Below are 16,285 nucleotides of genomic sequence, written 5' to 3'. Positions count from 1 at the left end.
GAAGTTACCAAACTTGCTTCCAGGTCCAGCACTCCAACAAAGGTTCTTGAAGAGTCCTCACACCCTCTGTATGGTTGTTAAGACCACAGTAACAAAACAGTTTGTGTGTGTAGACCTACAACATCATAAGGTGGAAGAAGGGGCTTTAGCTCAACATTTTCACATTAGTCAGCTTGAGCTGCATGTCCTGGACCGTGCCCTGTCGAAACGGTTGTGTGTTTCCTTTGGAGCTTAGTAACAGCACCACAAATGGCAGAAAACTTACTTATGGAAATCTTAAAATGTGAATTGGGAGTTAAAAGATGCAACCATCGCAGAACATGTTTGAACCATAATGGCAAGGCCATCGTTTACATTTTCCTAATCCTTCCATTACTCCACAGATGTTTCCAAAGTGTACCCCTGCATATGTGCACTGGCAGATGGTTAGAAATACAGTTCAGAATGCAGGGAATTAATGATTCGGCAAGGTGCACTAAGTTCAGAATTCCTCTTTGACATTAGATGAAATGTCAATGTAGTTTTGTACAAACCTGAAAGATAATTCATAGTTTTTCTCCTAATGTGTTTTTTTTTTTTCAAACAGCAAAGCAAGCTGTGGTTATTACAAAAACTATGGCAAGTGAACAAAAAGAAGTTATTTTACGAAGTGTCTGATCAAAAAGCCTTTCTACTGACAGGAAATCGACCTTCTTGCATGCTTCAGCAAAGATTGCACTAACGTTGGAGGATTTGTGGTGAAGGCACCAGTGAGGGCACAGGATAGCCAACAGACAGAAACAGCTTTTAGATTACTGCCAACCTGCGCTAGACGCAAACTTGGAGCAGAAGGTAAATTGCATTTACATCCTAATGTAATTACATGACTAATACGCTGAGCTGACTGTTCCTGTTGGGTATAAATATTTCAGAGATAACCCTTGTTGGAACTGAACAGCAGTTAAAAAGAAACACTGTGGTCTGTGAAACTCACTGGCTTATCACCGACTTTTGGCTATTGTATGAACAGTTCTCCCAGTGCAAGCTCAAGTCCAAATAAATGTCTGCTCAGGACAATGTTCATATGGCACTCATCTCTTGAAATGCCAATTTCCACTTCCTTCTCTGCACGTGTGTAAATAATTTGAAGGAATTGCATTCTTCCCTGTTGAGTCTGCTGTCTATGATAAATAACAATTAGTAGCAACAGCTAAGAGTTACAAACTCTTTCCCCACTAGGGAATAGTTAGTATTAGTCAAGAGAAAGTGTCAATGAAAACAGTAACATAGTCTGAAATCTGAAATGAAGCAACAGTGAATGTTTACTGGACTAAGAGGACAAACAGTGTCAGGTTGGGAGAGGAGTTCTGGGAATGCTCTCCTTCCAGAAAAAAGTAAATTGACAGAAATACAGATGTAGTGTTAGGTACAAGAAACTAGGCACAGACACCACCACCATTATTCATGTTGCCAAACCCTCTGCAGCTCTAGCTGCTGCTAGCTTGAGATGTTGCTTACCAAACCAGAGCGTGTGTTGCTTCACCTGTGAGTGGCCATATAAGGCTAACTGTGAGGCAAAGCTGATGTTCCTTGTTTTCTCTTGTGTGGAGAAATAAATCTGGAAAGTTATGGCGAGTAACACCCTCAGTTCTCAGAGCTTAGTTCATAAGAAGACACCGTATATTAGGTAAGTAACATAGATTGGGGCCACATTTGCATAATAAAGACCAATGCTACTGCAAATTACATCTTGCTCTCTGCAATACCATAATTACAGACTTTATAGTCTGTAAACATCATATTTAAAGACAACTGAGCCCAAGCACATTCTAACCTGTTTGCACCTTGTCCTTACTGATGGAACCAATACCTGTAACTGGCTGAGGAGACTATGGAGCAACAGCATTGTTGTAATTTATAGATTTAGTGCAACACGATGAAAACTGCACTGCTGTAATTTTTTTGCCAAAAATTTTTTTTGCTTTTAACCTTTACACCTTTCACCCATTCAGTTACACTGGCACTAGCTATTTTGTGCTCAAAACATGAGTTAGTGCACTATAAAAACTACTTATCTTTAAGGTGTAAGTGGCTTTTTTACTCTCAGCTACAGCCATTAACTCTTGATGAAAAACTCTCACCTGCAGAGATGTATTCCAAATGCTTAACTGAGCGACAGCACGCGCGTGCGCACAGGGAACACTGCCAGGACTAACAGTGACATGGCACTGGCTTCACATGACTTGTCTGGGAGGGGACAGCCAGCTTCTGCTTGGAAACACACCCCCGTCGCCTTTGCCTAAACCCTCATAAAGTTTCCACAGCAGTAGTGAAAGGTGAGGAGTTGAACTGTGGGCTCTGAATAGACACAAAGGACCTCTCCTAGGCTACCATCAGCAGGAGGTGAGCAAAGAGTGGGCAGCCAGAGTTCAGGGGTGTAGTGGCTTGAAAAGATATGACAGAAACTTGGAGGAAATAATTAAAAGGCAATGTCATATGTCTGTTTAAAGTACGATTGTAAGCTTTTCTAGGAACTGTGGTTGCCTTCAGATCTGTGCAGTGCTTGGCACAGCAGGACATCCACCAAACACCAAGCGTAGTCCTGTGTCTCTCCACACAGTGTGGCCAATATGCAACTTTTTGGGTGACCGGGTAAGTTGTCCTTAAATTTTCCTTTCTGTTTGTTCTATACTTTCATGGCTAGCCATAGCCCTTTGTCTCTCAGGCACAGTTGTTTTCCACTGTCTATGCTCTATAAAGGTTAATTCCAGTGAAGTAAGGTCTACAACAGAAAATTCAAGCAGGAGGGAAAAAGGAGTACCAAGCAACTGTGGTAGGCAGCCGGTCCATCCCAGCAGGCGTACCCTGTTACTCAGCTGCACCTGCCAGCAGCGGGACTGCCTGGCTGCTGTCGGAAGGATACAATACAATACCGGGTACAATAAAAGGAAAAGCGGGCACTTGTGCAGCCTCAGTTTTGGCCTGCCTGACCAACAGCAATGTAAGGGGACAGCAGAGATGGGACATAAAAAAATGTAAATGTTAAAACAAATGTAAAAAAAAATTGGCAGGTTTTTTTTTTTTTCCTTTTCAGATTATGTTAAGCATTTTAAAACACGACTTAGACAAACTAGGCTTCTCTGATACCTGAAGTAGAAAATTCAGTGAAAACAGATTGGTGACTTGATGAACAGTTGTTGCACAAATCATGAAGTACATGGAAATAATAAAAAAACCATGTATTAGAATTCTCTATTGACTAGTGTATGTTTCCCCTTTAACGTCAAGAGACTGATTGGAAAAACAATTACTTTTACTTTATGCTTGAGAATTTGGTTTGGATCAAATTTTGTGTTAACTAGTTTGAAATAACCGAAAAAGAACATTTTAGTTTTTTTTTTTTAAACAGCACCAGTTCTGGCAAATATTTGGAAATAGCTGCAGGCAGCTGAGATCTTCACTGGTTGATTCGGGGCTGTATAACATGCCACCATGAGATCAGTGCCAAGCAGCTGAATGGCCTTTTTGTTTGCTGAAACAGCCATGGTTACACAAATGCTTTTAAAATTTATTTGGTATATTCTGAATCAGAAGAGACATTATCCAACAAAAAAAGAGTAGGTAGTGAGATGTTGGGGAAAACCTAATCCATCAAAATTTATCTTGTTTGAATATAAATAATGTAAAATTTTATTCTGTAAATGTGGCTTAATAAAGGGAGTGTACTGAGATTTTTGGGGAGAGGGAGGGTAAGCAGACATGGCAGTACCATTGCAAACCAGAATTCTTTGCCCATGCAAGACTTCTATCATAATTTGATTATTTTAAAAGGAGAGCTGCTAGAAAAGTGATTGTAATTTTAAGTCTTTCCTAAACTCACAGAATGTGAGACTCGATCAAGCAACGTCTCTTTCTCCTCCTAAAAACTCAAAGCAGAGTCACACTCTACTGTGATCTGCTCTCTAGCTCTTCACACGCAAAGACTCAGCAGGGTTTGACTGGGCACTGCTCTGTGGAGGAACCGTTCCGCAGCATCCACCTCCCAGCAAGCAGCTAACTGAGATACCCCTTTTATATCTGCCTCTCTGAGAGCTAATGTTGTCTACTACAAGGCCATCAGAGTAGAAGAATCTCTTTAACCACAGAAAACTGTGGCCAGCACTGGTTACTGCACTGTCCCAGCAGAATCATTTCATGTTGCTGTTTTCAGCTCCCTGCTGGGTGGTTGTAGAGAAGACAGGGAAGTGCACAGCAAAAAGGCAAGTGATAAGAGCTGTAACAAGGGAAACTCTGATTAGATACTGAAGGGGGCGGAAAAATTACAGTGAATGTAGTCAAATACTGGAACAGATTTCCCAGAGAAGCTGTGGAACCTCCCTTCTTGCAGATACTCAAAACCTGAATGTTCAAAGCTCCAAACAGCCTGCTAAGAAACCTGGAATGGAGCAAAACCTCAAAAAAAGGAATGGATTATTCAAGCTTGACATATTTCAAGCATTAGTAGTGTTTTCTTGGAGACAGTGGGCACACCTGGACTGAGACGACCTGTGTGACAAGATGGGCATATAGTGCACGTTACGGAACATAAAATGCATTACTGTCATCAGGTCTTTTGGAAATGAAGATAAGATCAATTTGTCCTGTGGCAAGTTATTTACGCTGTTCTATTCAGGCTAGCAGGTTATTTGTGATTGCTACTTACACATATTCTTCATCAGATATGTTAGAGCCCAGCTATATTCTTTCAGTAAGGTTGTGGTTGGCAAACTTGGTATATCGGGGGAATAAAACATACAGAAGATCCCACCACCTGGCTCTAATAGCTCACACAGGCTGATAGTGAGGAGCTCTAGGTCTGGGGAAAGATGAGAAGTCCTAGGTCACTTCCTTAACACATTCTCATTTTAAGCAATAGCACCTTAGGGCGCCTCTCACACTACTTTTTTTGGCCAAGGGAGACAAAGTTAAATTATTCTTTTTTCTTTTTTTTTCTTTTTTTCCTTTAAGGCTGCTACCAAAAGTCAGCATACAGGATTGTATACAACCCTAGTGTCAAAATAGGGGGTTGGGAGTTTGGGCTCGTGGTTTCACGTTTCAAATCACTTTTTGCCTGTTTGGTTTGTTTTTTTTTTTAATTCCCAGAACCGTTTAACATCAGTTTCTTCCACTAAAGTATGTAGTTTGGTGGCCTGGCCTTGTCCTTTTCTGTCCATGAATAAGCAGGAACCAAGCAGGAAGAAGGTTTCCAGTTCTGTCTCATGCCCCTTGACCTGCATACTAACGTGTAACGTAGGGAAACAGCTGGAAACACCTGTAAATAAAGAGTTGCATTTGTAAAAAAGTACACGTAAATCTATCATTTATAAGCTGAAGTGTAATTCCTGGCTAATACGGGTACTTCTTTTTGGCAGTGTATTCCTCCTTTCTGAATCGCTGCAAGAGGAGTACTCCCAAGCGGCTTGCTACTATCATAAAGGTAATAGAATATCGTCTTTCTAATGAATAATTTTCTGATTGTTTTTCTTTGTACCTCAGACAGGTGCCTTTCTACCTTCTTTGAGCCTTTCTTTGTTACCTTAGGTAACACAGTTTGCCTCTGCTTGAATAGTCTTCTGAGTATGAAAAGCAAAATGGATTAGATTCTGCAATCCTCAGTAACCTGCCTTCATATTATTAGAATTTGTGTGTTTGTTCTTAAAGACCGAATGAAAATAAGATAACCTTAAGGAATGTTTTGTTAGCTTTTGCTAATTACAATTTATGGTAAGAATGCAGCACTATAAAACCAGCTACACAATAATCCCTAGCCACAGCACGTCCTGAAATACAGAGATCTTTCCATGGCCACGAACAGCAGTGAACCCTAGCAGCTACTTAAACCCTGGCTTTCATTTTTTCATTCTTCTCAATAGCTCAGCTTTGTGCCACGGTCAACATGAAGGAGGGAGCAGGACAGGACAGAGCACAGAGAGTAAATATTTTACAGTTTTGCAACTGAGCTCGAAGTTGAGGGGATTTGCTGTTGTCAGCAGTGTATTCTTCCATTCTCCAGCTGAACAAGGTTCACTTACCTAGATCACCTCTTATTTCAGATGAAAAAAGACTCTGGATATTCCACCACGGCTGAGCAGCAGAAGCAGGTAAAGACTCAAGGTCATCTTTTAAAGGAAGTCTTATGCAGGTGCTTTGGAAGGCTGGATGTGTTGAATCATCTTCTAAGAGAAGTGACAGACACATCCAGGCTCTGATCACTTTAGCACAACTAGCAGCTCATCTTTTATCACTGCAGCAACATTTTCCCAGCATTTTTCCCCTTCCAGTAGACTGCAGCTACAGCAGCAAGTGGTGGAGGGCCTGTTATCTTTGCTTGCGTGGCAGGAGACCACAACACTCAACTGTAGACAGAAGCTGTGCCACCTAACTGGGCCCAGTTCTAAGTGGTCCTGCTAAACAGCATGCTTCCCTGCTGATCAGCCCCCATCTCTTGACCATGCAGGCAGCAACCCCGTTCTGCAGTTAAGGAATTTGCCAACTTGTAGAAGCCCTTTAAGGGCAAGATCTTGAGCGATCCATGGATCAGAGTTTAGAAACTACTGTGCTTGAGCTGTTGGCATGAAGAGAAACAGGGTGTTAGCGCTTGGACTTGATGAACAAGATTTTTTTTTTCCTATGTAAACTTCTCTGCTTCTATAGCTCATGTAATTATACTGTGCAGGATTCATTCACGTAATCATTTCATCATGTGCGATAAAAACACAGCCTCAAAACAAGACAGTTTCTAGCCAAAGGGCCTTTAACTTAAGTGCTGAGCTTTAGCTACTCTCTGTCCTGTCTCAAAGTGGGACATACACAGTGTCCAGTGAGTATTAGGAGTTAATAGTTTTTGAAACTTTTGGAGTTCTTCAGCTGGAAGATGCTAAAGAATCTGAAATACTATTTGGTCTACTTAAAAATTCTGACACTTGAAAGACATCAGAGTTTTTCTTTGGTTATGTTTTTTCTTCATCCCAGGAGAAAGAAGGATTTATAGGATACAATTCTGTTAAAAAGCAATTCTGGTTATGATTCTGTAACCTTTTTCCTAAAGAATATGTAGATGGTGCTCCCGGGTCTAAAGATTAAGAAAGTCTTATCTCATGTCAGCATACATGAGGCATAAACATGGATGCAGTGGGAAGCATGAAACTGCTAAAAGAGCAAATCTGCAGCCCAGAGTCCAGCACGCACTATCTGAAGCTGGAGTAGGTGGCTTTCGCCAGTCTTGTCTTGCATTTGTAGTGCAGCATGCCCAGCGATAATGCTGGCAACTGGTTGCATTGCTTCGAATATCAACCTACAGGGTTCACAAATATCAAGCTGTAGGGCAAGAGTCCTTTAAATTACTTCCTCTCCAGTTGCTAATTTGATTAAAAAAAAAAAGAGAGAGAGAGATTATAGGAGCAAACGGTTGTTTATTTTAGTGAGGGAAGTTTCAGTGCTAATGAGCAAAGTTCTGTCCTGGGACAGATAAATATTGCTGACAAGTCCTGAGCAATGTTTAATGTTCTGTAGCTGTTACAGAATCTTAAAGAAGCTCTTAGCACCGAAAGCTGTGCAGAGAGGATTCCTCTATATTGCATTACCTTAAACACACCTGCATTCAACATTTATTAGTGAGCTGTCTCTCTTGTTTGTCCTCTCTGACAGGAGACAAGCAGGACAGCAACTATGAATCATGCTATTTTTACTCCAGTCTCTTTGTGCAGCACAACACCACAGTTAAAAAACAGGAAGGACGGAGTAAGGAACAAGACACTAGCTGGTTATTACACTATATTATTTTAGAATTGCATTGATTTTTTTTAAAAAACATTTATCCTGCAGATAAATATAAAGCATATTCACCCAAGAAAACTCAAACTAAGTTGCTGAACTCCAGAACCAACTCCAACTTGGGGTACTCTAAAAGACACACAGTTATTTATATATTTGTCTTATATTTGCTAAACAACTTGTTTTTGAATATTTAAATGCTCAAATATGTTGAATACTGCTTTTTGAATATACTTTTTCCTGGAATCAAGAGGTCTCACTGGTAATTTTCTAACTCTCTTGCAGTTGGTTTTTATATTTAAAATCCATACTGTGATAGGAGCCATGCTAACATCACAGCTGCCCTTATGCTGTACACAGGAATATTTCTTCAGTAGATCACATTTCTGTGACTGAGAGCAGGAATTTAGAGAACTTTATACTCTGGAGAAGTTGGGTATTTTAGCTCCTTGTTACTGTGCAGCTGTTCTGTACAGATGGCACGTGGTACCTACTAGACAAGTTGTACTCTCAGTGCTAGGACTGAGTTGTACCTCTGATGCCCTAAGGCACAGCAAAGGGACTTATGCAAGGAAACGTAATATCCTGTGTTAAACCTCTGTTATGCCAGGGGGAAAAAAGGCAAGCTTCTGGGCACATGAACCTGTCTTCAGAATCAGTCTTCAAAGCAAAGAGGAAAGTTGAGAGGAGCAGTTCTGGATTAGCTGGAGCTGCTAATCAGATCATCTGAGCACAACAGTTCTTGACTACTGCATACTGGGAGGGATAAAATACTGAGTGAGGGAGGTGTTGGGATGGAGCACCATTCCTCACCCCCAGGTCTTCCTTTCCTACTGCTCTGAGTTATCCAGAAGCCCCTTATGTTATAGTCCCCCAGGTACCGAGAAGCATGCCAAATGAAAACAGAGAGGGAAAAATCAGTGGTCCTTTCTCTCCCTTTGGTCATTCCATAGAAATTCCATGTCAGTGACGCTTCAGGTCTCTAAGCATGGCACATGACTGTGTGTGTGTACTCCTCTACTCCCAGTCACACACAATATCCCATAACAGCTTTGTCATTACGTTCTTTAGAGAGTTTGTGAAACAAAATGGGCCGTCATAGGACAGCCTTTACCTCTTGCATTTCAAATACAAAAAGTGCTAGTGTTAGACACAGCAGCACATGCTTACTCTTGTGGCTTGCTCACAGGAAGAGAAGCTCTGGGATGCCCTGAAGATCACTGCCTGCGTCCTTGGTACAGGCCTGCTCATAATCACTGCCTTAGCAAACTCTGTTTCTTGGTAAGATTGTTTGAACAAAGGGGCTTGAGGAGAAACTTTTCTGTGGGGAGGGAAAAAAGTGGATGACAAAAAGATGAGCAACCAAGAACACTTATTCCCACAGGTATGTGCAGAATATCTGGGATGCTTTAGGCCATTTCTGGCAAACAACATGGCTAAAGTTCTACTACCTGTTTGAGGGAAATGAGTGGACAATCTTCCTCCTTGGTGAGTTTTAACAACTCTCTGCTGCAGGAGGAACCATCCACGTATTACATCTAAAAGGGGGACATGGACATGCTGTCCCAAGCTGACTAATTCTCCCACTGAGGAGGCATGTGTAGGCTTCAAAGCCAGCCACAGCTGATGTAGCGCAACCGTGCTGCCTCTGGACCGGCTCATCATTACACCCCCTGTACACATTAAAAATTTGATCTTTTTGCTGCTGCTGACATGGCTTCCCTGTGAAAACACACTCTTGGCTCCTGTGAGAACTGAATAACTCTGTAGAATTAATTACTGGAAATTAAAGTAAAATTAGTAAATTTTTCATCCTGCCATAGCACCTATAAGACTCAACTCTCTCTCTCTGATTAGTGGCTGGTGAACAAACCTGGTAGGGACATTCAGAGGTCCCAGGAATCATCTTGACCTTATCCAACCTGTATTTAAACCACACCCATGACAGAGATCCCCCAGCCTCCCAGAAAAGCCCTTTCTTAGCCTCAGTTGTGGCAAGCTTCAACCTACGAGAGAGACTTGTCTGCTTGAACCTCCTCCCCATTCCCTAGGGAATTCTGACACTTAGGTGTCAGACCTACCCATATTCCATTTGAAAGCCTCTCAGGGCAGGGGATACACACCTGGGTCTCAACAATGTCCTCTGGCAATACGTCACTGTATTTTGTTTCTGATTTAGCTACTGCTCTCAGTTTATTCACACAACTCTGCCCTTTCCTCATACCACAGGGGCTGCACTGATTCCTGCCCTTGCTTTCTGGTGCTTCAATGGAATCCTTATGGTGGCTGATGTAACAGGAAAGCCGGCTTTCATTACTCGCTATCGCATTCAGCTGGGCAAGAATGATCCTGTAAGTATTTCTCACTGTGCCTCTTCTGCTGGCTAAACGCTTCCTGCAGTCTCTTAGGCTAGGAGTGGGGAGAAGAACCTGTTATGCTTTTCTCTGGCAACCAGATAGGATTCAAGGAGAATCAAGCTGAGTCTTGTATATCCATGGCAGAGAGGAAGGCAGTTGTTGTAATTAGGATACTGATCAGATCTGGATTGACTGCTTGTTAAAAAGTTGATCCCAAAACTAATATGGAAACTGCCTACAAATCTTAAAGCTCTTTATCCTCCAAACTCAAAGTCACATTGCTTCTGATTTGGTCCCGACTTCTCTTTTGCAGGTGGACACAAAGAAATTGCGCCAAGCCATCTACACAGTGCTGTGTAATCAGTTCTGTATCTCCTTGCCCATGCTTGTGGCCATGTTCTATGTCATGAAATGGTGGGGCAACACCTTCAGCAAGGAATTACCCACCTTCCACTGGTTTCTTGTGGAGCTAAGCATCTTTACCTTAATAGAGGAAATTCTTTTCTACTATACACACAGGTGAGCTGAGCACAGGAACCGGAATGGTTTTCCCCCATGCCTTGAAGCTTATACCCATCTCTTGCAACAGCAATAGTCCCAGCGCCCCTGTTCCACCAATCTTGCATTTATATGGGAAGACTTAGAGGTCCTGAAATTCACCCTTAAAACACGATGCTTTGGTGCTGCCAGTAACTACAGTAAGCAGAAATGGGTAAAATTACAAAGGTGGAGCAGCTTAGAAGTTAAGGAAGAAACAGAACAGGTAGCTTTACGCAAAAGGTCTGACCCAGCATTCTTTGAAAAGAAAACAACACTGACTATCCTGAAAGAAAAAAGCTCAAGAGGTCAGTGAGTCCTCTCCCGTTCGCTTGTACGGCACCTACCAAACAGGGCCTGGCTCCTGATGCTGCAGGCTTTCTAAGCACTGACACCAGCATTAGAGGAAAAAACTAAAGCAAGGAAGGAAAAAGCCTGCAACAGACCATGCAGAAGCAAGCACAGCATTCTCAGAAATATGTAGGTTTCACTTTTAGACAAATGCACATGAAAAACATAAAAAGCCATTTCTTACGAAGGACCTATGGAACCTAAAATTCTGACTCTACAGTTGCCAGTAGGAAGAGTCAAAACAGTGAAAACATAAAGTGAGCCTTCCCCTAAGTAGTACTCCCAGGTTTGAGCAAGTAAGTCATTCAGGGACTTCGATTTATGGGATTTATCTGGACTTAAGTTTAACATCAGCCAATGAACACATCAAATGAGGGAGAGCTCAATACTAGAGAAAGAGAGGGAAGCCAGCAGTCCTTACTCTCATTCCCAGCTGCTCTGAAATCTTTATGTTAAAGAGGAGGCACGAGCAAGTCCCCAGCAGAAATTCTGTTATGTTCCTGTCTTGTGGAGCTCAAAACCTGCCCTCTCTTTTTCCTGTAGGCTTGTTCACCTCCCGCTCCTGTACAAGCACATTCACAAGAAGCACCATGAATGGACAGCCCCCATTGGTGTGGTCTCCATTTATGCTCACCCAGTAGAACATATAGTAAGTGGATTCTCCCACAGTCACCCTCCAGTTTCTGCACGGAATGTGATTTCCATGGGAGGAGGATGAATGGCAAGAGAAGAAAAGCAAATGTGCCCTTAGACTCTTCTTTCTTAGGAAGAGGAAGCTAAGCTGCATTGCCAAGAAGCTTGGCTGTAGAAGGGTTGCAGTACCTGTTTGTACGGGATTCCACTAGCTTTAAGAGTGCAGATCCGAGGGCCTCCAACAGATAAGGAACTGACTGAGTGGTGCTTCCTTCAGCACAGAGGGGGCTGGGAGCATCTTCAGTAAGAGATGTGACGCTTACACAGTCTGGATTACGGCAAGGACATGGACCTGTTGGAGTGAGTCCAGAAGAGACCACAAAGGTGATGAGAGGGCTGGAGCACCTCTCCTGTGCAGACAGGCTGAGAGAGTTGGGGTTGTTCAGCCTGGAGAAGACTCTGGGGAGACTTTACAGCACCTTCCAGTACATAAAGGGGCCTACAGGAAAGCTGGAGAGGGGCTGTTTACAAGAGCATGGAGTGATAGGACAAGGGGTGATGGCCTTAAGCTGAAGGAGGGGAGATTTAGATGAGATATTAGGAAGAAATTCTTCCGTATGAGGGTGGAGAGGCACTGGCACAGGTTGCCCAGAGAAGCTGTGGAAGCCCCCTCCCTGGAAGTGTTCAAGGCCAGGTCGGATGGGGCTCTGGGCAATCTGGTCTAGTGGAGGGTGTCCCTGCCCATGGCAGCAGGGGTGGAACTAGATGATATTTAAGGTCCCTTCCAACCCAAACCATTCTGTGATTCTATGGACTCAGAATTCTGTCAAGATACCATGCTGGGATGACTGTTTGCAGGAATGTCTTCTAGTGCTGCTTCAGCCAAGATTTCTCAAGCAAACACATCCTGCCTTCAGAAGATTCCACTTCTCGGTACCATCTCCTGTTAGCAGTAGTCCTGGGCTGCAGCACCAGCTCTTGAATCTCCCTAACTGACAGTCTTTGGGCAGCAGAATGACTTTTTATATTCAAGAGCCCAGCTAATCCTAGCTGGTGCAATAAGCTTGGTCTGGGCACTGGTAGGACACAATGAAGTGACGCAGCTGGGATCACCACATCGCTGCCTTTGACTGCGCATGTCCCCAGGCCAGCCCTTTGACAGCGAAGTTCCCCAAGAGCAGCTTCAGCATTATTCAAAGGTGAAGCTGAAATTCAGACCTCTGACTCCAGGGTGATTTACTGGAATCATGCTGCCCTCACACCCCCGGTTTGATCTTACGTCTAACTTTACTACTAGTGAGTAAAACTCAGCTCAGTAATTATCTCTTTGATGATTATGTAATTTTAGTAAGGTGTTTGCAGAGGAATCCTCCCTTTATGCTGTTTGCACAAAACTAATGCGATGTATCACCCAGGTGAAAGAATTCAGTTCCTATAGGAGAGTCTGCTTGTTGTGTGCCCATTAATGAGGTAGAGTTTGTTTCTCATTTCTAGCTCTCCAACACGTTGCCTGTCATGACTGGCCCGATGGTCATGGGGTCTCATATTGTTTCAATCGCAGCCTGGTTCTCCCTCGCTCTCATAACAACAAGCATTTCGCACTGCGGCTACCACCTGCCCTTCCTACCGTCGCCGGAGTTCCACGACTTCCACCACCTCAAGTACGTCTGGGCACTGCTCAGCTTCCCCTTCCCCTCCTGCCTGTGCCCTGCACCGCTGACGGGCAAAGCTCCTTTCTGAGAGTCGAGTGGGTTTGTGTAACTCACACACAAGCAGAGACGCCTGTTCCCATTCACCCGACAGCAGGCTGGACGCCATCAGTCCTTAAAGCAGTTAAGCAGAGATCAGGATTTCAGAGGACTCCAGCCCACTGCCCATGCGACTGCCAGACACCTCACTGACACCTACCCTCCTCCATCAGCTGCCTTGGAAGCTTTCCCCAAAGCACAAAGACTGCAGCTGGGGCTGCATCTCAAACTTCCTGAGATTACATGGGAAGAAAGCACATAGTGTCTGAAGCAGCAGGTATCACCTGGACTTTCCCCAGCACAAGCGCAGGGTCAGAAACAGTTCTCTGCAAGGCTCTTCCTAGAAGTTCAGCAGATTTTGCGTGTGATCTAGAATAAAGACAGAGCAAGGGCAAATCACACAGTTGAAAGAAATTTGCAGGGAGCCTCCCTGTCTGTCCCTCTCCCATACACTGGGATTAGTAACACTGATCAGATAACACCTTGCCCCAACAATTGCAATTAACCCTTCTCGGCAGAGACTTCCAGCCTCCTCCTGTGCTGGAGAGAGCAGAGTCTCACCAGGTTGTTGAGGGACAGATACCACAGCAGTGGAAGAAGTGTTCCTGTCTCCCAGATGTGCACTGCATTCATAGACATACTCCCTCCAACAGTTTACCTCTCCTGCAGAAACAGCCCATGCGGCAGTTCTGTCGCCACCCAAATGCCCGGCAACACCCAAACCACAGAGCCAGTTCTCATTATCAGTCATTTCCTCAGAAGCTTGGTTAGTGCCAGGACATGGATCACTGCAGAGCTGAGACGCTCTCTGGGCAAGACGGCTATGCCGCATCAGCTGTGCTGGAAGCGCAGCAGCTCCATGTCCTGGGGCAGCTGGGTCTCGGGAGCAGCAACGCGGCTGTTAGCTGCTCCCGCAGCTCTGAGCTGCCTGGGAGAGAGGCAACTGTTGTGCAGTGCCACCATTCTGGGTAATGCCACCGCCAGAAAGGGAAGTTGCAGGAGAAGTTTCACCCAGGCTTCGTTAGAGCTGCAAGGGAGACAGCTGCAGTAGCAGAAGTCGCACAAACAGCTTATGGATCTGAAAGGAGATGGGAATGGGAAGGGCGAGGCAACCTCAGTAACTTCCAGTGATGTTTAATCTCTGTTTGGTTTCCAGGTTCAACCAGTGCTACGGAGTCCTGGGAGTGCTGGATTACCTGCATGGAACGGATACAGTGTTCAGAAAAACCAAAGCCTACGAGAGGCACAGGGTCCTCCTCAGCCTCACACCACTCTCAGAAAGCATCCCGGAGGGACCCAAGAGGGCAGAGTGAACCCAGCAGCCTGCGGTTCCTGCAGGGCGAGAGACAATGATTTATGCCAAAGAGTATTTTAATTGGGAAACGAGTTACTGTTCAAGGGTAACAAAACTTAAGCTTAACATAAACTGAACTTAAACATGCTACTTGAGATGACTGCACTAAAAAAACTGCTCTAGAAAGCTATTTTTAAACAAAGCTTAGATGTTGGTTCAATTACTCGCACTGTTCCTTGGTTCTAGCTGGCTGCGCGTAAGCCAGATGTGTTCTGGGCCACGTGGCTTTGGGGAGTTCCTGGGGAGTCCTCATTTTTAAGGTTTTAACACTTCAGTTTTCACAGATCATGCTTTGGCCTCTTTCAGCAGCATTCTATAGAAATACCAGCAAGATCACTATACAATAAGATTAAACCCACTGTTTGTCTGAGGCTCAGAACACCTGGGATACAGGATACAACCCCATGGAAAATCAGTGGGGCCACAGCTTCAGGAACACTCCCCTGCACTCATAACAAAGGCCTGACTTCCCCCAAGCAGTTTTTCTTCATGTGAAGGGTCAGCACAGGGCTGAACTGAGGGCTGTTGCATCCTTGTCTCTACTCCACAAACTCACGTGTGCAAACAAAGCAAGTTTCCCCTGCGTGGGGCAGGGAAGCAGAGCCGGGAGCTGATGTGCTCCATAGCAGAAGCCCTGGTTCACCACCTCCTCCTGCTTAGCCTCGTCTCGCTCTCACACGCCATGGGGAGGGCACAAACCAAAGCCAAAAGCTCTGTGCAATGATAAAATATGGACAGGGACCCTCCAGGGAAACAAGAGTCACCACTGTCCTGAGCTCTGCAGAGATCAGTGAAACCCCGTAAGAAAGGGCCCAACAAAAAGCACCCATACCTTTAAGCACATCCAGAAGTACCTACACAACCGATCAAGACACACTGCGAGTTTTCTCCAGGATCTTTTTCAGTCTCAATCCTGTCTGGGGGCCTGGGACAAAAGTGACATCTGCCTCTCGCCACTGCTAGACCCACGGCCCCGGCCGGCCATCCCAGGAGAGGACACACCGGGCTGCCCTGCGCAGCACTTACCGCTGTCAGCCCAGCTCTGCCCATGGAAGCCAACTCTCCTCCCAACCTCCTCCAGTCCCTACGAGCCCCCAGGGACAAACCCAGCCCGTTCATCCACCCGCAGGCCCCTGGGGAGGGCAAGTCAGCAGAACAGAAACCCCAGGCTGCATTGTCTTTTGAAGTTTTTATTTTTATACATTTTTTTTGTATTAAAAAGGAAAAAGCATAATTACCACAAATTACAAAGGACTAAAGCATTACTAGAATAATGAATCACATCAGCCTAGAAAGCAGATACTCTGAATAATATTAATGTTATAATACAAGCTCTCATTCAAGTATTTTACATTTTTCTCTTTTCCTTTTATATGTGATGATGATCCTAGCACATGGGTCAAAGATTATGTACTATCGACAGAAGATGGATCATGTACAGCGGGCCGTATTAACAAGATTTCCCTCCCAAGTGATACATGGTCTGTGATGAGTCATCTTAAGTTTGTCTCTAC

At 44.2% G+C, this 16,285-nt stretch overlaps 1 protein-coding gene across 4 annotated transcripts; it reads left to right on the top strand.

Moving 5' to 3' along the window:
- The first annotated feature begins 586 nt into the window (after window positions 1-586).
- Window positions 587-15,014, top strand: FAXDC2 (fatty acid hydroxylase domain containing 2). Of its 4 annotated transcripts, none has more exons than XM_054842312.1 (11): window positions 587-831; window positions 2,511-2,631; window positions 5,391-5,455; window positions 6,072-6,119; window positions 8,981-9,072; window positions 9,176-9,279; window positions 10,021-10,142; window positions 10,462-10,667; window positions 11,580-11,685; window positions 13,164-13,330; window positions 14,574-15,014. In XM_054842312.1, the coding sequence occupies exons 4-11, from the start codon at window positions 6,072-6,074 to the stop codon at window positions 14,728-14,730; spliced, it is 1,002 nt and encodes a 333-aa protein (XP_054698287.1). In that variant the 5' UTR covers window positions 587-831; window positions 2,511-2,631; window positions 5,391-5,455; the 3' UTR covers window positions 14,731-15,014. The 4 variants fall into 4 exon arrangements, with proteins under 4 accessions (XP_054698287.1, XP_054698286.1, XP_054698284.1 ...); XM_054842311.1 differs by having other exon boundaries at window positions 2,502-2,631; XM_054842309.1 differs by lacking the exon at window positions 587-831 and adding an exon at window positions 2,279-2,382.
- Window positions 15,015-16,285: the final 1,271 nt, after the last annotated feature.

Source organism: Grus americana, chromosome 14 (genome assembly GCF_028858705.1).
Source record: "Grus americana isolate bGruAme1 chromosome 14, bGruAme1.mat, whole genome shotgun sequence".
Classification (NCBI taxonomy): Eukaryota; Metazoa; Chordata; class Aves; order Gruiformes; family Gruidae; genus Grus; species Grus americana.
The sequence above is the reverse complement of the archived record's forward strand: the minus strand, read 5'-3'. Positions and strand labels throughout refer to the sequence as shown.